General features: G+C 39.5%; 3 protein-coding genes across 6 annotated transcripts in view; 1 reads left to right on the forward strand and 2 right to left on the reverse strand.

Annotated features, from left to right (window-relative positions):
- The window catches only part of ksr2 (kinase suppressor of ras 2), a 54,630-nt gene extending 38,481 nt beyond the window's left edge, over positions 1 to 16,149 (reverse strand). For both annotated transcript variants that reach the window (XM_077714702.1, XM_077714701.1), the window contains exons 1-3: positions 15,544 to 16,149; positions 9,347 to 9,487; positions 8,820 to 8,970 (exon numbers count right to left, since the gene is read on the reverse strand). In XM_077714702.1, the coding sequence (XP_077570828.1) occupies positions 8,820 to 8,970; positions 9,347 to 9,487; positions 15,544 to 15,717 (466 nt within the window). In that variant the 5' untranslated portion in view covers positions 15,718 to 16,149. The remainder of the gene's footprint in view (positions 1 to 8,819; positions 8,971 to 9,346; positions 9,488 to 15,543) is intronic.
- A 645-nt stretch (positions 16,150 to 16,794) lies between these two features.
- On the forward strand, positions 16,795 to 22,829 carry LOC144195229 (uncharacterized). Of its 3 annotated transcripts, none has more exons than XM_077714700.1 (11): positions 16,795 to 17,068; positions 17,801 to 17,941; positions 18,311 to 18,399; positions 18,552 to 18,653; positions 18,757 to 18,873; positions 19,495 to 19,931; positions 20,451 to 20,574; positions 20,631 to 20,683; positions 21,097 to 21,237; positions 21,318 to 21,381; positions 21,455 to 22,829. In XM_077714700.1, the coding sequence occupies exons 2-11, from the start codon at positions 17,836 to 17,838 to the stop codon at positions 21,482 to 21,484; spliced, it is 1,263 nt and encodes a 420-aa protein (XP_077570826.1). In that variant the 5' UTR covers positions 16,795 to 17,068; positions 17,801 to 17,835; the 3' UTR covers positions 21,485 to 22,829. The 3 variants fall into 3 exon arrangements, with proteins under 3 accessions (XP_077570826.1, XP_077570825.1, XP_077570824.1); XM_077714699.1 differs by having other exon boundaries at positions 17,833 to 17,941; positions 18,757 to 18,885; XM_077714698.1 differs by having other exon boundaries at positions 16,798 to 17,068; positions 18,757 to 18,885.
- Positions 21,750 to 27,112, reverse strand: tti2 (TELO2 interacting protein 2). The gene is made up of 10 exons (XM_077714703.1): positions 26,968 to 27,112; positions 25,922 to 26,389; positions 25,041 to 25,207; positions 24,776 to 24,833; positions 24,568 to 24,696; positions 23,721 to 23,813; positions 23,462 to 23,655; positions 23,190 to 23,333; positions 22,484 to 22,643; positions 21,750 to 21,919 (listed from the first exon to the last, which is right to left on the reverse strand). Exons 2-10 carry the CDS (start codon positions 26,387 to 26,389, stop codon positions 21,818 to 21,820), a joined length of 1,515 nt encoding a protein of 504 aa, XP_077570829.1. The 5' UTR covers positions 26,968 to 27,112; the 3' UTR covers positions 21,750 to 21,817.
- Positions 27,113 to 27,368: the final 256 nt, after the last annotated feature.

Below are 27,368 nucleotides of genomic sequence, written 5' to 3' on the forward strand. Positions count from 1 at the left end.
ATATGGGGTAGTGTGGCTCATTGTTAGAAATGTCTTTAAACCTAAACACAGACACACATAACCCAAGCAATAGGTAGTGTGTTCAATTCCCTGACCTTGCCTACGTATCTTTGAGCGAGATTCTAAACCCACATTGACGCTGATGTTGCGTCATCAGTAAATAAACATTTTTTATTGTCAAAGGGCTTTGCGTGCCTTAAAGGTAAAAAGCACTATACAACAGTATGACCATTTACCATTGGTTACCTAACCCTCAATATAGTCATGACTGATAATATGGCTCCCAGGGGAAAAAAGGTTTGGAGACTGATTATAGGAAACATCCTTACTGGGGGAAAAAAATCAGGGTGTCAGCAGATCAAATATGTTCAGTGACCGTTTTGATAACTCAAAACTACATTTTTTTATTTTCTTTGCAGGCAAAACAATAAGAATTGACAAGCTGTAAACAAAGAACTGACAGACTGAACTTTTGACTCTGGTTGAGGCAAGGCTGCATGACTGCTCATAGCCTAACATTATTTATATGAAATAAGCCTTGAGAATATGTAGTGGTTTTATTCTGCTCTGAAATGAAAGAGCGGATCATTGCAAAAAAAAAATCTTTTTTTTTCATCAACAGAATCTAAAAGTCAATAACTAAAGATCATAACCATGTCACACACTTCATTTAAAAGATGCAGAGCGGTACATTTTCCTACATTTGAAAATAGCCAAGCTACAATCAGGAGAGATTGCGGGTCATATCACCCTTATCACACAGTCTTCTGAATTCAAATATAGAAGCATGGATGCTAATTTGCATTTTGACATCCATTTTTGTTTGTTTTTCTTGTTATTTTTAGCATCTTGGCATCACAGAGAAACAACAAGCATCAAACGCAAACTTCAAACACAATATCAACACCAGCAGCAACAACTGAACCCGAAAAATGAAGAGGAAAAAAAAAAAGGCATCCTTTCAATGAAAGATCCCAGAGGAGTTTGTGAACTTGGAGTGATAAAGAGCCAACGGCCTTTCCTTGCTACAAGGAAAATTAATTGTTTTGAAGGGGAGGTAATATATAAACATATATATTTACATATATATTTCCAAGAATCTTTTCTTGAAATGCCTTGTTTTGATAGACAAATTCATCCAATTACCATCCAAATACATCTGTTGCTATGGGCCAATTATTTTCTAACTTTTTAGGCTATGTGAGTGAAGGAAATTTCTCAAAATTACCAAAAAGATCAACTTTCTCTTTGCTGACCGAGTACCGATGATGTGTCAGACTCGTTTTGTATCGGGAAATAAAGATCCGAAATTGTGTATCTGCAATGGAGATGAATATGGACAACGAGTTTGACACGTTTTGTAAGACAAAAACATGCTATTTTGGTCTGCAAATTGATTTTCGTGCGGTTGATGACATCGTCCCCATTGTACGTCTTTCCCATGTTAATAGGTACTCCTGAAGCATTGATGGCGACCAATCAATGGTGATGGAGGTCGATTTTCTCCAATTGCTTAACCTGTGTGTTAAGTGCCCAGAGGCGCTCATCAAGGGGGCTTTCTTGTCATTAGAGCTGGCCCTATTCTCCCTGCCCTAAGGGTGCCTCGTTGCCCACCCATGACTTTGCACGTCACTTTCCCTTTCCATTTCTCTCTCACTCACACTTCCTTCATGCTTGATGGCTTTTTACCAATTAGACATGACACAAGGAGTGCTTATTTCTCAAAGATTAACACAAAAAGACCGCCTGCGGTACTGGCGCCAAGATCAGCCAGATTAGTTTCCCATTTGACTCGTCCTTTCTCTTCTCTATTTACATTGCAAGACTCTAATGGGACAACAGCAAATAAAAATGTCACAGCAATTACACACTGTTTTTATCCTCAGCCAGAAACAACTAGTATTATTCCAGATTATTAAGGATGTCAATTGGTCTGGTAGCAACCCCTGGATCTCTAATGGTGGAAATTTAATGCTAATGCCCAGTTTCAGTTACAAACATCAACTTTGTAAGAGTATGCGTGCGTGTGTTTGTGTTCATGAGCACAATATACGTGTGTACGTGTGTGTGTGTGTGTGTTGCAGATGCTTGGTAAATGTATGAGTCATCTTGTTCTCGGTCCCAAGAGCAACAAATTCTATTAGCTTCCATCCTCTAGCCATCATCACGCCAGCCACAATGCACACCGCCGCTTTCTCGTTCTTTTATGCCGTGTCTAATCCGGCCGGATTGTAACGGACGCATTTTATATAAGCGTCAGCAAACCGCCCCCACCCAATGTGAGTCACGGAGACAGGGGGCAACATCTCACACGGACATAATCTGTAATCCTTGGTCTCAAATAAAAACACTTGAATGGGATCTGATTCTTTTTTTTCAGGAGCTCAAAATAAGACGCAAAAACTCTTAATAGCATCCTTGCAATGTTACTGCACTTCTCAAATGAAGGGCTGTGTAGAATTGGGGGATGTGAAATAAAATGCATTCAATTATTTGTGTGTTATTTTCAAATGATTTAAATCATTCCCTCCAGTACATAAAAGTTGGTTAACTCACTTTAAAAAAAAAAAAAATGAGGACAAATTTTACATCATAGGTGTACCTCTCCATATGAGATTTCAAAATTATCATATTTTTTTATTTTAAATTTTAAATTTAATTAAATTAAACCATTGTAACCATTGTGTATTTTTTTTCGAAATAATTTGAATTAATTAATAACGAATTTCCAAAGAGTTTATTTTCAAATAATGGGGAAAATATATATATTTTTTATAACAAATGTCCATCACAATACTTAGTTATATACTCTTGTTTGGCAATACCAAAAAAAATGTTTTCTGTTAGTCGTTCCCAGGTTTTCACACAGATTTAATAGTATTTTCTGGAGAATGGCCTGACCACTTTAGGACCTTGAAATGCTTTTTTTGGAAGCCATTCTTTTATTTCCAAAGTGGAATAATCGGGATCATTGTCAGGTTGACAGACCGAACCAGTTTTCATTTTCATTAGCCTTGCTGAAGTATTGAAGCTCTCATTCAAAACCTGACAACTCATGGTTGTTCCATTCATTCTCTCCTTTACAGATATGAGTCGTCTTGGTATAGTGTTCCCCTTCAAAACACGACAAGTAGGGTCGTTCCAAAAAAATTCATTTTGTTTTCATCTCACCCAACGACTTTCTCACTGTGCTCTTCTTCTTCTGGCAAATGCTCTCTAACAAACTCAAGAGGGGCGCTGACGTGTACTCTCTTAAGCTGAGGGACAGTTTGTGAGTAAGCGATGTGGGAGCCTTTGTTACTTTGGTCCTGGCTCTCTGAAGATTATGTTTTAAGTATAGCCCTGCATGGTTCTAGGAGTTTTGCTCACGGTTCTTGTGATCATTTTGACCCCACTTGGTGAAGTCATCCGTGGAGCCTAGGTTGAGGGTTTTCCATTTTTTTAAAGCTTGCTCCCACATCAAGCTGCTTACCTATTGCAGTTTGTATGTTTCCAACATGGTTTGAATATATTTTAATGTCCTTTAACAGCTCTCTGGTTTTGGCCATGGTGGTTTTAGAGTGGAACTGTGGACAAATGTCCTTTATACAGATAACAAATTAATTAATACATGTGACAAGTGGAGGACAGAGGACTTTCAGGTATGTAACATGCAAAAGTGTGGCATATTTGTTATTGACAAAATACTTATTTTTCACCATTTGCAAATAAATTCGGACAGGAATTTTTTTTTCCTCATTCTACCTCTCATAGTTGAGAATTTTATCACACAAGTTTTTCTCCAAATTTGAAAACAATCCCAATTGGGCAGGAAACCGTCCAATCTGGCAACACTGTTAGGCACTTATATTCCGAAACCTTTTCCTCTTCAGGAATCTTTGTGATATGGCAACCCTCGAGTATACTTCAGCGTGGACATTGCCTCCTGAGCAGGAGATTTAAAACGTTAATAGTTATTTCTCTGATGGACCGGCAACGGGTGGCTCGTGGAACAATACCTGTCCACGGGCCGATGGTTGGGCACCCATCTGGTACACCATCTCCTTGTGTACTCAATAGTTGAACAGTAGGTAATAACACCATCCATGTTTTAGGTCTGTTCTCTCCATCTTTTGCCTGTCTTTAGCTCAGTGTTTTGTTGGCCTGCCATTTTGGCTCTTAATTAGAACTCCGCCTGTGGTTTCCCATTTCCTTGCTATATTCTTCAAAGTAAATAGACTGAGCTGACTCTTTGTATCCTTCCCAAAATAAACAATTATGGCAAAAGATGTCTTTGTTTATAGGTCATTTGAGAGTTGTTTTAAGGCCCCCGTGATGCTATTCTTTAGAAAAAAAAGTAGAAATACTTGCAATAGTCCAGCAAAAATAACATTTTCAACATTGACTACTGATGATTGTAAGCCATGGGTCAAATCTATTTCTAAAGAAAAATCTTAAAAATGATCAGGGAAGTGAAAACCTGGCAAGCAGTCTAGGGCAGGGATAGGGAACCTATGGCTTGAGAACCACATATGGCTCTTTTGATGGGTGCTTATGGCTCTCCACTAACCTGTGAGGTAAACTATGGAAATTCCTGGTGAGAAAGCGCAGGAATAGGAGTGTTACGTTGGTATTATGGCATTGACACTACCCCCAATTGCCTTATAATCTTAATTTTTTTTTCATTACACTCTTCTGCATGGATATTTTCATTGATACTCATTGATTAGCAGCAACATGACAGTGTTGTCAAAAGAATTCAGAGACTTTTTGTAATTTAAAAGTGGTGAAGTGACTAAAAAAGGCAGACATTTTCAGGTTCATGAGGAGACATAGTATGGAAGATGAATGAATGTATGCAATTAAAGCTCATCTACATTCAAGGGGTCTACAAGATTGTTGATTGGGTTGGTCTTAACCTTAACCATTCTTGTCATTCCAGTTGATTAGACCAATGTCAGCATCATTTTCAAGTTCAGCAATTGTCATTCTCACAATCTTGCCGGTCGCCACTTCCTATTATCATCACACACAGGCACAAGTTCAATCAACTGCCATTCATTTATTTTAGAGCGTCATTCAAATTACGACAGCTGATTCAAACTGTCAGCAATTTCTGTCTTTTTCGAAAGGGTCATTAAATCTTAATTGATTTTTTTTATGTTCTAAATCCTTCCAAAAAAAGAGTCTGTATTCATAAAAACATTGTTTTTTTCTGGCGCAAAACATAATATCCAATAATGCATTGCGCAAAAAATTGGACCAATAGGCCTCCTTTTTTTGTTTGATAAAATGTTATCTTTTTTTTTTTTTAAAGCATTTAAGTGGGTACAAAATGTTAATAGTATAAAAAATAGATAGTTTTTTATATTCCTTTTTTTTATATTGAGGTTTTGGGAACATACTCAGTTGGACATAGCGACTTTACGTGAAGAAAAAAAACTTTTTCATTGGAAAAAATATATACATATACATAAACCTATTTTATTTTAATGAGGAATTACATTTCTTAGATATGCCAGTGCTTCATAGTATAAAAAAAAGTGAAAGAAAGATTTGTAACGGCTGTTTTTACTGCTAAATCATCAATGTCGACAAAGTACTGAGCAAATCCTTGAAGTAGTTATGTACAGAATCTTGAGAACTATATCAGAAATGTGCGTATTGGATAAAAATCAAGCCATGATTAAGTGCTAATTATAATTTTCTGGAGTAGAACCAATCTACCGTTTTTCCACAAGGTTTGGTAGTGACTAGAACCGAGTAGCAAAGCCTCACTGCATGGGTCAAGCTCACTTGGCAAAGCTTCGTCTCGGTGTGTGTACTGCTTTGAAAAACAAGTCACGTAACTAAGGCAGCCACCGTATCGCTTATCATTGCACGAATCCATCTGCCACCTCAAAACAGACGTATTTTCTCCAGCATCATCCGTGTCTGAAGTGCCTTTAGAGACAACTAATGGTCGTGAAGTTAACATTCCATTCACTGGCAATGGCCGCCGTGGATATTCCTGCATTCAGATTGACGATTGCACACCTGCCCAAAATCTCCCTCATCTGTGGCATTGCATGATGTGATAAATCACTCCTCAAATGTAATAATCACGCTGTCATGAGTATCTTGATATGCCACACTAGTCAGGTGCGATGGATTGCCTCGACAAAGAGAAATTCTCACTAACATACAATGACAAGTTGTTTTTTTAAACAATATTTGGTAACCTGTGAGCTAAAATATGGTCCCAAACGTACCAATAGAAGCATCACGTCAGCACTGAGATGCCAACACTACCTCTAGCCCCATTTTAATCATAATTCTTTTTTTCATTAGACTCTTCTGCATGCATACTCCCACTGACACGGATTAATTAGCAACAGCATAAAAATGTACTCAAAAGAATTCTGTCTTTCTGTACTTGCATGCAGTTTTAACTTTAAATTCTGAGTATGGCTCTCAAGGAATAACATTTAAAAATATGAATTATTTATGGTTCTCTGTCAAAAACGTCCCCGACCCCTGGACTAAAACCATCAGGTGGCTAAAATGATTTTGTTTTTAAAAATTTAACTAACTTAATTTAACTTGTTTAAATTATTAAAGTGTCCCTTTTGGGTGAAAATCTCAGATCTGAGGTCTAAGAAAACACTACCCAAATACAAAGTTGTACTCCCACAGGACTTCTTGGTTTGCACTCGGAACGCCTAATTATGCCAATAATACATTTTATAAAGGAGGGAAAGGATTTATAAAACACTAACCAAAATAATACACCTGTACAGGTGAACCAAACAGGCAAAAAATATATAGATATATCCACAAAGCATTCAAAAGTCCATATAGTATAAGCCACCCTGACCTATCATATATATATTTATATACAAACATACATACACATACACACACATACACACAGGTACACAGTGGACATCTATTATTTCAAAGATATGGATTTGGTCCAAATTTGAGTGATTGTGATGAATTGGTTTTCAAGAACCAAGTTAATTACATTGGCAAAAAAATGACTGTACCTGAATTTTATAGACAGCGAAAGGAGTACTTAAATGGCTTTTGGGATGTGACTGGAACTGAGACCCTTTAATACATAATTTGATTAATTAGAGGATTTAATTGAATTCCGGTTTAGTGAGCATAGAGTGTGCGGGTAACGATAAAATAAAGAGGAAGCCATCACTGGAGAAGCATGATGTTTTTACTTGGTTATCATGTAAAATTGATTAAACATTAAAGATTACCAAGAAATTCGATGTTTGTGTCAGACTGTGGGAGGAAAAAAATGTAATTTTTGCCACTTTTTTTCTTTTCCAAGTACAAGCACCTGCCTGGAGTGATGTTCTACTGCCCTCAACTGATTACCTTGTAAAATTACATGAGAATGACAAACGTGGCATTTGTCGCTCTCTGGTGTCTTATCAGGGAACAGCAAGAGGAGGAGATTAGGGGCAGTAAAATAAATAGGCAAAGGGGTGCTGGAGCCTATCCCTGCTGACCATCAGGTCAGAGGGTGAATTGGTGGCCAGCCAATCGCAGGGCACAAGGCGACAAACAACCATTCACACTCACACTCATACCTAGGGGCAATTTAAAGTGTCCAATCAGCCTATCCTGCATGTTTTGGGAATGTGTGAGGAAACTGGAGTACCCGGAGAAAACCCACACAGGTCCGGGGCTGAACATGTAAAGTTCACACAGATGGACCGACCTAGATTTGAACGCACGTCTCCGACTGTATGGCATACACGCTAACCACTCACCCGCCGGGCCACCCGAGGATCAACTTTTTTTCCAAATAAAAGCAAAAGGGGAAATTTGTAGGCATAAAATGGATGAAGGTGTTCAATCAGTAGTGGCCAGGGCTAATGGGAAGCAGGTGGGCCTACTAATTGTTGGCCAATTAGAAAAGTGACGTCACAGGAAACACATTACGCTTCAATGTCCTATGCATTTGGGGAAGGCAGTTCAAGCAGTAGCTATTCAAATATTGATTTAGGTGTATTCCCAAACTGCTCTTTCTTTGCAAAATCAATCCTGGCAGTCCGGCGCATTGTTAGCATGTTGGCCTCACAGCTCTGGGATTCTGGGTTCAAATCCAGGTTGGTCGACCTGTGTGGAGTTTGCATGTTCTCCCCGGGCCTGCGTGGGTTTCCCCCGGGTACTCCGGTTTCCTCCCACATTCCAAAAACATGCATGATAGGCTGATTGGACACTCTAAATTGGCCCCAAGTATGAGTGTGAGCATGAATGGTTGTCCTTTGTCTCCTTGTGCACTGATCGCCTGACCACCGTTTCATGATGTCCCCTGCCTCTGGCCCTGAGTAACTGGGGATAGGCTCCAGCACCCCCTAAAGCAGTTCAGAAAGAGGAAAAAAATCAACCTAAATTTAACCTCATCAGGTCTTAATTTTTTCCCAGCAAAATGTTTTTGTTCCTATATGATGTACCTTTAATCCATGAGGATATCTGACATAATTTGGGATTTTTACCTAACATTTAAAGAAATAAAATTGTCTTTGTCCTTGAAGTAGGTAAAATTGACAGATTGTCAGTAAAATTGTATGCACACTTGAGATTTAATATTAATTCTATTAACATTCATTTACAAATAATGCATCTGTCAGGGTGAATGAGTGGTTAGCGTGTCAGCCTTAGAGTGGGAGACCTGGGTTCAAATCCAGGTCAGTCCACCTGTGTGGAGTTTGCATGTCCTCCCCGGGCTTGTGTGGTTTTACGCAGCTTGGTGACCATTCATGTGAGAAGATCTGGTATTTAACTGGCGAGTGGCCAAAAGACGCCGAGCTATTTTTGTGTTAGGCTGAATTTACCGAGCTGGTGTGCCATCCTGAGGCTGACCAGTGACGCGTTGAGACGGGCACATTCCTCCTCGTTGGCACCAAACTTTTGAAGAAGCTCGCACACTTGCTCCTCGTTCATGTCCAGAAGGCCCTCCAGGGTCACCCCAGTGGGGTTCATATCCTGTGACAAGCATCAAAAGCATCTCATCTTATCTTTTGAACTCCTTCAAATCCATAGATCATTTCAATTTTTAAGTCTAAGTTCATTATCATCACAAAAATGAAATTTTGTTGAATACCTTAATTACTATTAATAAAATTGATTTTTTTGTCATTTTCTAAATTCACAAATGATAATAGAACTTGAGCGAAAGAAAAAAAAGTCTCCATTGCACTCAGTTCAATGAAAATACTTATTTTTAAGAAATACGTTTTGAAAAAGTTAGCACAGAGTCATTACATTTCGGCTCTCTTTCCAGGGGAAAGGTAAAGAGGAGGTATCAATGTTTTGAGACATGTGCATGGTCGTTTCAGAAAATGTGTGTACATTGGGCTACCTGCATGACCTCCTTCCTCAGGTTGACAATGCGAAACCAGTGGCCCAGGCGAGGGAAGGCGGCCAACTCAGCACTGCGCTCCTCTGAGGAAACTTTCCGCTTACATGACAACTGACGGCTGAAGTACTTCACCAGCTTGCCCTGATGTAAACACACAAAAACACACAATATTGAAACTATCTGCAAATGACATTTTCTCCATCCATTACTGACATTTGAAAGGCTGAAATCCGATTTTTAGAATGTAGTGTAGCACAAGCACTAATTAATCTCAAAGAATCAACCAGCCTACCATACATGTTTTTGGAATGAAGGAGGAAACCAGAGTACCCGGAGGAGAACATGTAAACTCTACACATTGAACTCTACAAGCTGGATTTGAAGCCAGGACCCCAGAACTCCATGGATCAAGTGCCATGCAAAAGTGTAAGGAAGGACCTATTGGGCAAACCGATCCTCGAGGGTCACTGTGGGTGCAGATTTTTGTTCCAACCAATCCAGTACAGACGCTTTGACCAATGAGATTTCTGCAGAAAACAAGAAGCACCTGACTGCAATACACTGATTGCACTTGCAGGACACCAGATTGGTGTAAAGGTGTCCTCTTGATGGGTTGGAATGAAAATCTGCACCCACTGTGGCACTTTGTGGAATAGTTTGGTCATCCCTGTATTATGGGGAGCACTTTTTTAATTTCGTTAGCCCCAGCAAAGTTAAGTGCCTCATCTGTGTTCAGGTGTTGACATTCACTCACAATACCTCCTCAGTGCTGCAACATTTACCTGCAAAACACTTTGAGACCACCCTAAATACAAAAGCATCAACTGAAATGTTGTATTTATAACATGTTTGCATGCATTATTTTAAGGTTGCCAAGCTAAAGCTAGTGGAAATTGTTATACATTCTCAGCCATTCTGTATTGTTGACGGTAAAGCCTTTAGTGCACATGTGTCAAAGTGGCGGCCCAGGGGTCAAATCTGGCCCACCGCATCATTTTGTGTGGCCCGGGAAAGTAAATCATGAGTTCCGACTTTCTATTTCAGGATCAGATTAAAATGAAGAGTATAGATGTATATTACATTCCCTGATTTTCCCCCTTTTAAATCAATAATTGTCATTTTGAAATCATATTTTCTCTGTTTTTAGTTCAAAAATCATTTTGTAAAATCTAAACATATATTAAAATAAGATAGATCGATAAAAAACGGAATATTTAGGTCTTTTAATCCAGTTCTTTTAATCCAAAATATGTCCTTCCGGTTTGACAGGTAGTGAAAGCACTTATATATTTTTAATCAAGATTCAAAGGAGAAGGGCAGACGGGAGATAGAAAGGTCAAGCCTGACTTCTGATATGTGGATGTCTAACAACATGGATGCCTATCTTGGCCTCACATGTCACTTCATAATAAAATAACAATCAACAATGTGGAGCTAAAAAGTATCTTGTAGGGTTTAGACATTTTTTCCACTGTCACAAACAACAAAATATATGAGATGCATTGGATATGAAGTTATGCCAATTGACTTTGAGTACAAAATTACTGAACATCAGGAATGTAGTGCCATGCACACATTTTAGCTTATGACAGCATTTTTCTATCTTGAAGTAGTTTCAACTCAGAGTTAGACTGAGAGTTTATTGAAAGTGCTTTATGAACAGATGCATAAGTGAAATTAATTAAGTGTAAAAGACAAATGAAGCAAAAATAAATCCACATCAAATGCAAGCTACATTGTGCAGAGAATTTAATATGACAGTTCTGTCGCTTCTGTATGGGGTCATCATTGTTGCAAAACAGCCTGAAAAATGCATACCCTGATTAAAAATACATAGTTTTAGTCACAAATGTGTAACTTGAGTCGCGAATGTGCATTATTTACTTTGTTCATACCGGCTAAAACACTGACATCTGTGTTTGCACCATCTAGTGCTATGATGTCCTAACAACAGGCAAGTCTCTCTTTCTCTCTCACACACACTCTTGTTTCAGCACAACCCCTATTGGTTAAAATATCTGTGGAACAAAAAAGCTGCACCCGCAGTGGCCCTCCAGGACCGCTTTTTTGCCTACCCCTGAATTCTGACCCTAAAAACAAAGTAGATTGCGGAAGGTTTGCTTGTTGAAAAGTAGGAAAAAAAGTGTGAGCGGTTTGGGTTGTATGTCTAGGTATGTGCCCTAACCATTTTAGTCACTTTTTTACCTAACTTCTTTTTTTGGGGGGGTTTTGAGGTCATCTTAGTTAGGCTCCAACACCCTACAATCCTGACGTGGGTCGGAAATTAACGAATTGAGGGAAAACAGGGTTGTTAGTTACAAGATTTGGTTGTCACACTTGCTATAGGAATCAAAGAAACACACAAAAAAAGTATTTCAATATCTAGTAATTATTCACACCAACTTTACACCCCCAAAAGTTGTAGTCCGCGGACCCCGAAAAACTTTCAGTTCACATGTCATAAAAAGAATTATAATAAGTAAAGTGTTAATTTTATTCTGGTCACTTCATGACTTTTTCCAAATAAGATTATTTCAAGCTCTTAATATTACAAGTCAAGGAGTTTTGTGGTCACACAGACTTAACACCCTCAAAAATATTACCATATGGATTTATTGTTTGTCATATTTCAATGTTCTTCTCGTAATATTACAATATATGTGACTTCTTTCCAAGTCATTTCCTATGGCACACCTCACCATTGCTCACGCCACACTAGTTGTTGAAAAACTGACCTATCTGTAACTCAAAACAATGTTTTTTGTTTTTATAGGCTGTAAAGTATTGGTTGTAATGTGGCCATTGTGAATCATTTGCTTTCATGCTGCATTTATGGCTTCAGAGCAACATAAAGGGACGCCCCTGCATACTCGGACATCAAGTGACTTTATGACCATCCTTAATGGTGTTTGTTTCTACATGCTTGGGTGTCCACTCTCTCAGGTGCTCCACGCTCGAGTGTGTCTGAGAAGTATACGAACACTTTTAATGGTGCGCACTGTCTTCAATTTATTTTTTTTAATATCCGCTGAGATATAGAATGGGGGTGAAAAAAATGGCAAAAAAGAACCATGGGATTACAACAACAGGTCAAATTATGAAATGGGCTAGTATGATCATCAGACAGAAAATTAGGTACACCTATTTTACAATGTTTTTTCCCGTATTAGCTGCCTCTGCCTATAAGTCGCACCCTTAAAATTGCCTTAAAATTGTTGAATTTGACGATTTCTTTCGTATAAGACCCACAATTTTCACCTGCATATTCATGGTTCTAATAGGGAGTACAAATGTATTACTTTGAAGGGAAAATCATAAAAAAAATCATCACGTGTGGTATTTCTGAGATACTGTATATATCCAAAGGATCGTCTGCTGGATTGCACATTCGGAAAGAGTGTTGCCTTCGTGGAGACAAATTCAAAAAGGAAGTCATTTGAGCAGTACAACCAGGAAGTGTGGCTGTATCGGTCTAGTTTTCACCAAGTTACTGGGGGCAATAATAGCATGATGTACACATTACGTAGGTATCAAGGCTGATATTTGAATGATCGACCGGATTACATTCGATCAGCCATAACAACTATTTGGGATGTTCTGACATGGTAAAAGCTACAAACACATGTATCAAGGCTACTTGCGTCTGGCCAGTCAGATCAGGTTTAACTACGGTAAGATGACGGCGCCCTGAGTGAGCAAAGGCAGGCACAAGTAAGTTTTTTTTTTATCACATTTTATGTTTTTTTTCTTGTATTTCAATCAAAACCTGTCAAAATAAATTTTGATTAGTGTTTTTTCTGTTTATCCTTTCTCTATTTTGAAATATATGGCATTTTGTCTTTGACATCTTGCAGTTTCGTGCAGGTCAAGTCTAATTTCTGGACATTTAAGCCGTACCATTGATTTAGTCATCATTTTTTGGTGACCAATACTGCATATATTCGGAAAAAAAATACACTAATTGTGTGACCAATCGATTGGAACACCTCAATATATACATAGACTTCCAAGTGGGACCATTATAAGAAATAGGTAAACCCAATGCATAGTGTATTAAAATGTTCATTAAACAAGAGAGGTTATGTCCCTCAAATTGTCAGATTAAGATTACTTAAAAACTGCAAGTGCAGTGTAGTTTCCAATTCTTTTTTGTGCTATGATAGGGAGACCACCCACACAATAGTGCAGGCGTATTCAACACAACACAACACGACACGTAACTCCTCTGACATGAAAATCTGTCTATTAAAATTGAAAATGGAGTTTGAATGAAGACATTTTCTGTAAAGTCTTGATTATTATTGTTATTATTATTATAAAGTGGTGGGTCAGAGTAACCATTCTGGGGTGGTACTGCTTGATGATGAACTATGGAAAGCAGAAGGGGGTCTTCTGAATGACATATGTTGCTTGGGATTGTGGGAAAGGTAAAATGGGGACACTCAATATCAACACTGTATTTTGTTGGTCATTGTGGTGGTTTCTCTCAAGCCTCAAGTATTTCACCGAGTACTTGGATACAAAAGGTTTGTCTTGTGTTTGTCTCTTTACTTCCGCAATAGCTAATATTCTACTAGTGAGCTATGCAATTGGCATAAAAAGACATTTTTGTACATTACTTTTTACATTAACAAGGAAAATGGTTCAATTAGTATCACTTTAAAATAAAGATGGACAGGAAAATACATCTTAAAAATCCTATTTATTTTGAGGCCAGTAATTTTAAATCCACATTTACACAATTACCAAATAAATCAGGCATAATTTACATCATTTTATAAGGACAATTGCAGTTTTTTTGTCTGTTTATTTTGTGTTGTTTATTTTTTTTACTTAAAACTTTTGTACTTGAATCAGTATTTCTTTACATGTAGTATGTTTTTCTAATTATTTGTTGAAATTCTTTTTTTTCTACTTGCAGTATGTACTTTTTCACTTTATACAGTAGATAACACAAGTTTGGTCTGTATTTTGGCTTTTTTTTTAAACTTAATGCAATTCCTTTTGACTTTTCTCCTACATAAATATACAAATAGCTTTTTTTGTTTTATTTTGACTAGAATATATAAATTAATTCCTTTTCTAGAGGTGCTAGGGCATATTCGAGCCAACTTTGTGCACTATGCAATCATACTTAAGTTTTCAACAGCTTAGCTTGCATGATTTTGGGATGTGTGAGGAAAATGACACACTCAGAGAAAACCCACGTAGGGACAGGGAGAACATGCAAACTCCACACAAGAATCTCCGAACCTGGGATTTAACCCTCGATCTCAAAAGTGCGAGGCAGACGCACTGACCACTTTTTCACCCAACTGCTGGACTAGAATATGTATTTATATATAATTCATCAATCATTTTTACTTACATTGTAAAGTCTGGATGTTTTTTCTTTAACTTTGACCTTAAGTAAAGGAGTTAAAATAGTACTATTTACTTGTGTACTCTATTTTGGACTGTGAACATATACTCAAACACAAAACAAATGCTCTTCACTTCATACGTTTGATTTCCGCTCTCTTTTACTGAACTATTTTTTCTTCACAAAGTTTGCGGGGGGTTTTCAGAGTTGGGGGACACCCCGAATTGGTGGCCACCCGATCGCAGGGCACAAGGAGCCAGACCAATCAGACTACCATGCACGTTTCTGGAATGTAGTATGAAACCAGCTCACCCAGAGAAAACCAACACAGGCCTAGAAATAACATGCAAACTCCACACAAGTGGACCAACCTGGATTCGAACCCAGGACCCCAGAGCTGTGACCGCCAGGATACTTTTCCCCTCTCTCCTCTCACCTAACCACAGGCCTTCCACCTCAAAACAAACACCCCCCTACAGGCCACAAAAACTGCCCTTATTCTGGACTCAAAAAGTTCATGTTCTGCAATATTTTTACTTACATATGATTACATATGATACATATGATACTTTGTTAGTGCGGATATGTAAGGGGGTGACGTGGGATAACTAGTATGTGCATATGTAATCGCCATTTTAAACCTAAAGTTTAGATACTTTCTTATTCCTGTATTCGCCTTGCATAATAATCGAGGGGGAGTTTGGAGGGTTAATGTATATATATATTCCTACAGTGGGATTGAGTTCACCTGTGTGTGCTAGGCAATAGGAACAGAATGCCTGCGCGCGTGCACGTACGCAGGCACGCGCACGCGCGCGTGGCTGAGCTCACTCACCTCGAGCGTGCGCATCTCCTTCTGCGTCAAGTCGTTGCTGGCGGCACATTTGGTCCTGAGGCCCTCTAAACTCGAGATGCTGATGTCGATCATGTTCTGCACCAGCTCGCACTGTTGCAAAGCCTTGTGCGCGCTCACGCTGGCGTGAGCCCCGTCGCCGCTCATGCTTCCCATCTACGTGCACGCGCAATACCTCGCCTCGGCCTAGGTGTTGTTGTTGTTGTTGTTTTTTTAATCGTTGTTTGGGGTTTTTGTTTTTTTTATGTCCGCAGAGGTGCAAAGAGGCGCGGCGGCAGCAGCGACGTTAGCGGTTCCATCGCTGCTCCTGATGATGAGGAGGAGGAGGAAGAGGATGCTCGTCCTGCTGCTGATGATGAGGAGGAGGAGGAGGAGGAGGAGGTGGAGGAAGATAATGATGCCTCATCAAGGTGGAGATGGAAGGGAAAAGAAGTGCTGGACGACGACGACGGCGTGGAGGCTAAAAAATCTCTCCCCCCCTCCCCACCAGTAAAAATACTCCCCTGGTTTCAAGGCGACGAGGAGGAGGAAGAAGATGATGAAGCTGGCGCTGGTGGGAACTCCCCCGACATGTTCGCCGTCAATCAAAGCCGGGAAAGTCTCGCGATAACACAACGGGCTCGGAACAGAAAGGGAGGGGCGGGTGAATAAACATGGATGGTTCTGATCAGTTGCTTTTAATATCTATTTAACATAGAGAATACAATAACTAGTGGTAGTATTTTCAAATTACTTTTATATAAAATAAATTATTTTTGTTAGACGTGTTTGCGAAGCCTATTGAACACATGTATTATATGCAAGTCTTTTTTCTCTCCGATACAGCTGAGTTCATGAAAGTAAAAAAAAGATTATTGATGGCTATTGATCACATTTATTTTTATTTGATGAAAATATTCCGTATCAAAAGTAGGCCGTCTTGACGTTTACCACAACTTGTACAATGTCTGTGAGTTCACTACAGTGTTTTAAATATATACGTAAAGTAGTGTTTACAATACCCGGGAAAGACAACAGCACCTCCAGGCGATGGGGCGACTGTGTTGGGCACGTGACTTTTTCTTAAAGCGGTATTGCACTGATATGAGCTCTTCAGAAACTGCTTATGAAAAAATATATATTTTTTTGTGTTAAAGTAACAAAAATTGCCAGTTTCACGACTCTGTCATTTGCCAGACATTTTTGCTACTTTGCCTTATTTTTCCCAATCCAACTATGGTGAATCATGGTGTGTGATTTGATGTAAACAGTTTGTGGCTCTTATGTTGAAGAGCAAGTAAGGAAATGGAACTATTTCAAACACATGTTTCCGCTCAGGCCCGATCCCGTTAGCATTAAGCATTTATGATAACTAATTAGTCTTTCGTGTTTTTGGCACCGGATAAAGGCAATCTTAGTATTAACACGAGAAAAGTATATCTTGAGGTTTATATAAGCTGATAAAAGAAGATGCGGAGAGGGGAAAGATGAGGCTGTATGAACTTTTTTGATCACTGCATGTTTAAAGGTATGTTTGCCATTTGTCCATGTCAATCAAGCTATAATGGTTTAATACGAAGTTTCAAAAGTTTATATTTTCCATAAATTAACTAATATTTATCAAATAAATTGCACAAAATGTTTGTGTATTTGTTACTTTAAAGTTATTTACAAATGCAAAAGACGGAAATAACTGAGGGAAAAATGTTTAAATATTGACCACTAGATGTCAGTAATGGACAATTAACTCGCCCTATCGTGTTAGCCTGTAGATGTCACTGTCGGACAGTTAGTTTGTGTCTTCTAGGCATCTTCTAAAATAAGGACCAACTGACTGCCATCAACTTGCAAAAACTATCTTCTTTTTTTAAAGATAGAATTGAATGCTTTTATTGTCATTATACAAGTATAATGAGATTTAGAGCTTCACCACGAAGTGCACAAATAAAAAAAACTAGTGATAAATAAGTAGGGAAGTTCACAAAAACAAATACATGAAAAAACAATAAATAATAATAAATCATCAATAAATAACTAGTCAACAACATAAATAAGTAGGGTGTCCCTCGTCTGCTGCCCATAATCGACTGGGATGTGCCTACGCTTGTGAGGATAAGCGGTACAGAAAACGAATAAATGAATGTAACTTAAAATTGAATAGGCCATAGGAAGCTTTGTTAAGGAAAACTCGGTGGCCCCAAAGGGCAAAAAGGTTATGAACGTGAATTAAATCATTTCCATGATGACCGTGGTGATGAAGGAGGCCCTTCTGAACGACCGTTTTTATGAGAGGAGATGAGCGGGAAGCGGCTTGATGTGCATGGTCGCCTTGACAACATCCTGTCCTGCATCGCTATGGAGACGCGGGAGATCCAAGAGCTGGAGCAGCAGCTGACAGACGGTGAGGACACACTAATCAATCACCATAACTCATCCTTTTTGGCCTCAAGATGTCATCAAAGTTGGCAGGACATTAAATTATCAATGATATTTGAAATAATATTAGGAAGCAAGAGAATTAAAGCACGTTTTTTGTTTCAAAACATTCACCTGTGATTGGCTGGCCATCTATAGTTAGCTCAGGTAGGCTCTAGCACCCCCTGCAACCCTTATTTGGGGAAGCAGTTCAGTAAATGAATATTTCTTTAATGACCATTGAGACATCAGGGCTATTTTATTAGTAATTCTTGCATATGGCTCCTTTAAGGGAGTATTTCAATACATCTAAAGAGAATGTCCTTTTTTTTATTGCTATTGTACTTGTTTTCAGGTCAGATTTTGGCCAATGAGCTTCTCCAGAAGGACCTGGAAGGAATTTTGGGGGCATTTCAGGAATATCTCAGACAACTTCGACTTAAGGTTACTATTCCTGAATTTCTAAACATTTGTAGACTTATAAAACACCAGTATTCATTCCTGGAAAATTTGCCACAAGATAATCAGGCCATACTTTTGTTTTGATTTGTTTTTGCACCAGTGTATTTGTGTAGTAGGTGGGCTTGTTGTTTCAGGTCAGTGAACTACAGGCTGAGAACGAAAGCCTTCGGCGTCACTTGAAGGACGCACAGAGACTCTGCGGCAGACTTGAAGACTCAGCCCACACATGTGCTCAGGTGACTAGTGGTGATTCTGCACATTTTGGCGTGGGAGTTGGGATTCTCGGGGAAGCGAGATTCAATGTATTCCCTTGGCATCTTTCATGATATGCGTTCACAGAAGATCACAGCCCAGCAGGAGGCGCTAGCATCACTAAAGATGGAGGCTAAAGTCCTGAAAAGACAGAAGAAGGAGCTGAAGGTGGAGCTAAGGGAGCTGAGGGACGAGCAAGGACAAGTGAGGCACACAGTAAGCACACCCAACCAGAAAATTACATACCTGACAACTTGAGCGTTTTTTGCCGTATTTTTTTTAACGTTTTTTTTAATCATTTTAAATTGGGTACGTAATATAACAACTTTTGTACAGGATTTTTTGTTGTTTTTATGCAAGGGAGTGTCTCAAGATACGAAAAGGATCCAAGTTACCGAATCCCCCAAAAAGTGAATGCATTTCGTTGTCCGTCATTTTATTTTGAATTCCCCTAATTAAGCCATTAATAACTACAAATGCAACATGTCTCAACCCCACACACACACAATCAATTAATTTCGTAAGTAGAACTACAACTGTATAAATATAGCGTGTCAACAAGCAATGTACTCAGCCAGTCAAGCTGTCAATGACATTTAGCAACATCTCTAAATTCTTGAATTTAGTGCATGCAAAATGCGCACTGACTGATTGGGCACCCCTTCATAAGGGGAATTGCAGTTATCAATAAGGGGAATAATTGGCTGAGGTTGACAGGTATGAAATTATACATGCTTAAACTGAAGCGCACAAACACACACCCCAACCTAAAGACATGCACATAGAACTTGTCAATTTGATTTTCTTCAAATGATGTCAAAACAGGAACCCAGATTCAGAACCTGCACAGACCAAACTCAAAACCAGGATCAAATGGCTGGCCTGCAGGACCAGTTGCACCATAACCGCATAGTCTGGCTGGAAGAAAAATCTCTCAAAGACTTAAATCGCACACCCCAGCTAGGAGACCATGTGACTAAATATCAGAACCTCATTGATCAACTACAAGACCAGTCTGCCAGGGACCAGAAGTCCATTGCCGAATTAGAGGACTGTGTCACCCGATACAAGAAGCATGTAGCTCAGCTGGAGGACCGTGTGACCCAATACCAGAGTCGCATAGTCCATCTGGAATCACAGGCAAAATCAAATGCCATGCATGGTAGGCCTTCTGCCCGTCCTCCAATAGGAGTCTACGTGGACTCGTTGCTACACAATAACAAGAAACCACACCAGGACAACAAACGGCAACACACTAACAGGTAACACACAGCTACCAACTAAACCCTTTTGTGAGGAAACACAAAAATGGGAGAAAGTTATAAGGAAATTATAAATATTATGTATTACCATATATAGGTGGGCTGCCTCGTGGTGTAGTGAGTGAGTCGCTTGTTTAATGCTGCAGAGCCTGCAGAACTAATTGTGAAGGCCTTAAGGCAGATTTCTGACCCTGGCAACAAATAATGGCTGAAATGTGATTGGTTAAATGCTTCAATATGAAAACACACATTTGTATTGATGGACAAAATATAAAATGATTCAGATATTTCTTAGGCCAACAGAGAAGGCCTTGAAGGCCCTGACGGCACACCACTCCTATATCTAGCCACGGTAGGGGTGGGCAAACCGGTCGATACTCAAGGGTTACTGTGGGTGCAAATTTGTATACCAAAAACAAGAAGCACCAGACTGCAATACCCTGATTGCACTTGTAGGACATACTTTGCCCACCCTTGCTAGGGTCTCTAATGTCAATTCCTGCGTGTATGCATGCCTAGGTGTGTGTCGCAGTTGTGTGACGAAGTGCAATGCGTAGAGCAAACGCTTCACAGGAGACGAGCTGAACTCCGCGAGGCCGACAGGCGACTGATGGACGCACACACACGTTTCCACAATGACAAGGTACGCACATCAGACATGTTTATAAACAGTGAAAATGATCATCTCTCTTCTTTCAGGTCGCGTCTCAGAACAGCGCTGCCGACGTGAGGCAGATCACGCTGCGCCTCAGGTAAAAAGGGGTCTTTCAGTACGAGACATAAACACGCAAAATCACAACACAAAATCCTGCTCATTGACTGAAAAGACTTTTGAGTGGAGAAAAACGCTCAGTGAGGAACAAGGCATAAATCCCTTTATGTTGGTTTTCTGCAGGATGAACTGGTGGTTGGTAACCAACTTAATGGTGCCTTTTTGTCTTAAACACAATTTTAAGTATAAATTAATCCTGTCAATGAGTATTCAAAAATAAATAGGAAAAGATCCATAACTTGAGATTTTGCAATGGTTCTGGGGTGAATTGACCTTAAAATGTCAATCTGAAGGCAAGCAAACATTACAATTGACAAGTAATTTGTCATCTGAAGCCTTGTTTCGTTGTACACTAACAATTTCTAACCTAAAAGTCATTTCTTAACCCATCAGGGAGCTGCGGGACGAGGAGGTGGAGCTGATAAGGAGGAGAAGAACAGAGCACCGGCGGCTCAACGCACTGAAGGCAGAGTTAAGGGACCGAGAGGGGGAGTCCCATGAGCTCTGCAACACAGTACACGTGGCCACCCAAAAGTACGTGTGCACGAATATATTGACACACATGCAAACACACTCATTTAGCCTTCTTCTATGATGTGTTTGTAAATATACAGACTGGCTGAACTTCTGTCAGATTGTCGGGCAGCACGTGCAAGTTTGGACTGGACCCTCACTCAGGTATGTCTTTTACTGCGAGCGCCCAATCGCCCACATCCTCATCCATCTTATATTGCTTGTGTTCTTCTTCCAGGTGGCACAAGCAAGGGAAGAAATTACTTAACATGCCATAATGCAATGTAAGAGTGTATAAGTATATGTTTACATTAGTGCTTCTAGCACTTAGGCCTTCAGTGGTGCTACATCTGAATCAATCTCACCCTCAATAACTATCTTATGCCTATAAAACTTTTCACTGAAGCTACAGCTGCGACACCCCCAAAAAAAAAACATCAATAATAACCTGTGCGGCCCGTAACATGTTCTGCATGTTGAATTAGAAGCGTGTAAGATGCGTTACATTTCACCAAACAGGAAGACCAAAAAGGCAAGATGTAGGAACATTTATTTTGAAAGGACACAAGTTGTAGCAACGACCAACAAACATTGGTACAGATCACGTCCAATGGGAATGGCTCTCTGTCGCTGTGGTGACTGCTGCTAGGCAACGTGCAACCTCAGCCGAGCAACAGCTCGCGTCAACTTGCTTGAGTGCACACTTAGACACACACAAACAAATGTTCAACACATTAATGTTGCGTTAAATATGCACACATGCTGCAAAACTCTTGTGTTGCTTTTTGCTGTGTTCAGACCGGCAACGTTTTTAATTATTATTCTTATGAATGCGCCTTGGTTTCCCTGTAAAAGGGCGGCCCAGTAGAGCGGGCGGTTTGTGCCTCGGCCTCATAGCTCCGAGGTCCTGGGTTCAAGTCCAGGTCGGTCCACCTGTGTGGAGTTTACATGGTCTAGGTGGGTTTTCTCCGGGTACTTTTGGCTGATTGGACACTCTAAATTGCACGTACGAATGTGCATGGATGTCCATCTCCTTGGCCACCAATTCAGGCATTACAGGAGAAAATTTGTGACATCAAAGACGATTAAAATGATGAAATTGCTTATTTTTTTCATGGTGTGAACCACACAGACGTCGTTACCCAAGTTTACATTTTTTTGGCGACGTAGGTTCTGATCTAGTGTCACGCGACAAAACATGGCCGGTGTGAATGCAGCATTACAAAAACAGCAATTTGTAAAAGAAAAAAAAGAAACGTGGCCCTACCTGCAGGCGGCCGTCAAGGCCGGCGTCCAGCAAAACCAGACAACGGGAAACCCGTTGGGTTAGCTCTTGCACGACACATGGGGCGAGGCCAGACTCGGAGGCGGTGTCCACCAGCAGGCGCAGGAGACACGGCAGCCACGTTTTGACGCCGCACGCCACTCTGCAATGACATCGATACACTTTAAATTGCAGCCTGCAATGTTAAAAGAAAATTTTACAATAGCTATATGTTGGATTTAGAACACTTTTTAGGATGGCTTTTCTTCGGAAGCTGCCGATTCAGTGATTTTTACAAATGTTCACGATGGGTCATGTTATGATAAGCATTGAAATAAAGTATTGCCATATCCTACCAATTGTGATTTTTTTCTAGATCAGCGATCCCAAACTCTGTTCGATTTGTGGGCCATATTGATCCCAACTAGATCACCCGTTAGAATTTGGCCCAAAAAGTTAACATATTTGACACCACAGTTAGAAGAATGTTGTCGATATAAGGTGGTGTTGTGCTTATGTTTCTAAGAACACTTTCAACTAGTTCATCCTAAATAGAAATTACTACATTAAAATTTGATTACAAAGCAGAAATGGTTGTGCATTCTCCTGCCAATTCCAGGGCTCCATTTTACATGTTTAGTCTGTCAAAATACTAAAAATGGCTGCAGGCAAAATGGATAGAGTTACAGTCATTGTTCATTGGTCTGACCGTGGCCACGCCGCTGTGAAGATGTGCTCAAGGGCTCGCAGCACGTTGATTCTCGTGACCTCTTCAGGGGCGTCGCTGACCTCTAGGTAAGCTGGTAGAACACGAGCAAGACGACCGAGGTGGCGACACGTGCACACGCCCATCCTAACACAAACAATCGCACAATGATTCCTGACATTAGTGGTTAGCATGAACACACACAAACATAAAAGACAATAATTTCCCCACCAGAAATTATCGCAATAACCATATAGAAAGGCGTGAACACGCACTTTTGAATGTAGGCCGGCAGTTCTTGCGCATAGACTCTCCTGAGAGCCACTTTGTGTTCGGCTTCCATGTGCGTGAGGAAAAGCCGCAGAACATCATCGTGACGACCTGCCCTCCTGCGGGTTGGGGGCGCCGCGACCGAGGAGGGGAGGCTCTCCAAAACCGGCAGCAGGTCCAACAGGCAGCGCAACGTCAGCTAGGCATCCCAAAACTGCGGCGTTGGTGTTGGACAGGCTGACCATTTGAGAGCACACGGGTTACCTGAATGACGCCGGCGTGTGTGCCGTATAAATGCTTGAACAGCGCATCGTACATCACGTGAGCCCGGTTCAGAGCACGCAGCTCGCTGGCAGCCTAAAAGAGGGAAAGAAGTCGTTTATTTTACATAAAGTTTGATTCTGTCAGTTTTGAAAGTGACCTGTCAACCTCGGCCAATTGCTCCTCTTAATTATCATTGCAATTCCCATTATTAAGTGATTTAAAAACATACAAATGCAACGCACCACAGTTATTTAATTGTTATTATATTTTATTTTATATATATATATATATATATATATATATATATATATATATATATATATATATATATATATATATATATATATATATATATATATATATATATATATATATATATATATATATATATATATATATATATATATATATATATATATATATATATATATATATATATATATATATATATATATATATATATATATATATATATATATATATATATATATATATATATATATATATATATATATATATATATATATATATGTATATGTATATGTATATGTGTATGTATATGTATATGTGTATGTATATGTATATGTGTATGTATATGTGTATGTATATGTATATGTGTATGTATATGTGTATGTATATGTGTATATATATGTATATATATATATATATATATATATATATATATATATATATATATATATATATATATATATATATATATATATATATATATATATATATATATATATATATTCTTTTTTTAACATTTACTATATATTTATATGTGGATTTATATACAAATTCAAAGAGCACAAAACCTCACTACAAAGTGTGCGTGTATACTGACCGTGTGGCTGACAATATGGTGCAGGCAGCGAATTCCCAGCATGCACTTGTCAGGCTCATGGTGATCGTTAAGAAGAAGTGCTGGGCCGAGGAAGCGGGGCAGGTGAGGGGCCAAAAAAGGGCGTGGCACCTGAACGAACATTGACAATACTCAAGCATCAGCCAATGGGGAAATGCCAATTATGATGTTATTAAGCAGTGCATCTTACTTGGAGGAGAGTCCATGCAAACACAAACTTGACCTCGTCGCACCACTGCCACGCTTCCCTTAAGAACACACAAAGACACACATTTTTGGGACAAATTCTGTGTTTCCAAATGTGACCTAACATAGGAAAAATAACCTGGAAGACACACTGAGGTTCGGAGATAATATCCAAGACTTTTAGATATGTAAAGTAAATGTGGGAAATTGACATTTCCTAATGAATTTTGCTATACTCAAACATTAGCCACGAGACTCAGCGTTCTCACCTCGTCAGTTGAGGCTGAAGGACATCTAGGACCGCCCCCAAAATCCCCTGACCACCGCTCTCCCCGGTCAGCATGTGAGCGGAGTCTCGCCATCCTCCTGCTTGGAGTAACGATGACTGAAGACACCGAGCAGCTTTTTGTGACGTGATGCTCGTCCATGGCTGCTCCTGTTCCACATACAGTCACAAAAAAACTAAAACACAAAGAAGTAAGAAAGTACATTCATCCATTCATTGGGTACCAATTGACCATTATTACCATTTTTTAGAACTTGAAAATTTGTAAGTAGAGCAGTACTTTATATGTAAATTCTCCAATTGATTCCTCGGTCCTCACACAACTCCCCACTTAACCCTTTAAAAGTGGTCAGTGTCCCTATTTTGTATGAAATATGTCAGAAACACAAAAATGAGGGAACATTATGAGAAAATGATGGTCTTAAAATGAATAACAAGCATACTAAAGCTATCCGTGTTGAAACGCAGGGGAACAAGAGGAAGCTAATGTTGGGCAACAGAGTTCAAGTATGGCAGTCAAGGGCCACATTGTGAGCAGGTTTTCATTCCAAGCCACCATGAAGACACCTTTTTACCAATCTGGTGTCCTACAAGTGCAATCAGAGGATTGCAGTCAGGTGCTTCTTGTTTTCTGCAGAAATCTTTGGTCAAAGTGCCTGTGCAGGCTCGGTTGGCACAAAAATCTGCACCCACAGCAGCCCTTTTTTTATCTGACAGTGCTGGTGCATTTTTTGTTTCCTGTCTAATACTTTCAGAGTTCCTTAATAAATGTTTCAATTAGATTTTGTGTTGTCTCAAAGGCCGATCACCAACTTTCTAGGCAATAAGCCAAGTGTGTATGGTGATGTACGTGTACTTGCTTACCTGTGTATGGGTGACAGTGTAAACCAAAACATGTGGAGCCACTGCCATCAGCACCGCCAAGGCACGTTCGTCCCGGCTCGCCGCTTCCACTTTTCGCAGGAGGCCCTGCAGAGCACCACACACACGGGTGGCCAGGGTGGGCACGCTTGCATAGTGGTCAGGTGGGGCTCCCTGGGCTTGGTCGTAGGGCGGCGGTGAGGCGCAGCCAATCAGAGCGCGGATGAGTGAGACGTACGCAGACACTGCATTTTCGGCGTCTGAGTCGAACAGCCAATGATGATCGGCAGTTTGGAAAAAATGAACGACTTTCTCGATAGGAACGCTTGGATCCTGGGGTCGGTGGGTCAGATTATGTTGGAGTTTGGACAAAAGTGCGGTGACTGGCGGGGGGGAGGCAGAGAGGGAGGGCGTGTCTACGTCATCCACGTGAAGCTCATCTATTAACTGTAAAATGTTCGTCATGGTCATCTGGAACATTAAAAAAAACATTGATTTAATGTCATAAAATATTGTACAGAAGATTTGATTAAATAACAAATGAAGTTTCATGCAATATAGGTTAAAACAACTTAGAATCCACTATAATTGATCATCCTAATTTGTATCTTATAAAATAATGGACTTACTCTTTAGAATCTTTGAATTAAAACAAAAGTATTCTCTTTCTAGGAGTTCTGTCGAGACAAACTACAGTTATTTAAAAAAAAAAACTGGAAAAAGAAGACTGTTTTAAATATTTTTTTCCCGGGAAGTTCAGCTGTGACTGCAGAAATATTTATTATCTAAAATCAATTTGTAAAATATTTCCCATGAACGAGATCGTCTATGAAAGTCAAGAACGCGATTAATTCAATGCAGTTTTCTTCATTCAAATATTATTGTCAATCTATACATGATGTTTGAATTGCATTGTCAATTGAACGCGAAATGGAACCATCGGCGGCGTGTTACAATTTTCGAACCATGAAGAAAATATTTTCTCACAGAATCTAAAACGCTGATCTTATAAACTGAAAAGATAAAATGTTGACATGTGTCATCTTTACCTTTTTAAAAGATGACGATGAGCGGATAAGATGAATGGATCATTGTCACAATAAAAACTAAATTTGGGTTTGTAAAAATTGAAGCAACTACTTCCGTTAGGCTTCGTACTTCTGCAAAATATCTCCCACAGGAAACAAAAAGGAACAAAAATGGTCCCTCACAAAGTATCCCAGTGAATTTTACAATTACCAACTCTTTTAACCATACGCATTCTTGATTTTACCTGTTTATATTTTCATGTGGTCACAAAGAGGATAATGTAATGTTTAAAACAAATCAAAGTAGAATGTATTTCTATAGAGAAAGGAGGCAGAAAAGATAGATTAAAATATCTCCCTCATCTCATTTTCTAACCATGAGGGGTGCTGGAGCCTATCCCAGCTGACTTCGGGCCACCCTG

Source organism: Stigmatopora nigra, chromosome 4 (genome assembly GCF_051989575.1).
Source record: "Stigmatopora nigra isolate UIUO_SnigA chromosome 4, RoL_Snig_1.1, whole genome shotgun sequence".
NCBI lineage: Eukaryota > Metazoa > Chordata > Actinopteri > Syngnathiformes > Syngnathidae > Stigmatopora > Stigmatopora nigra.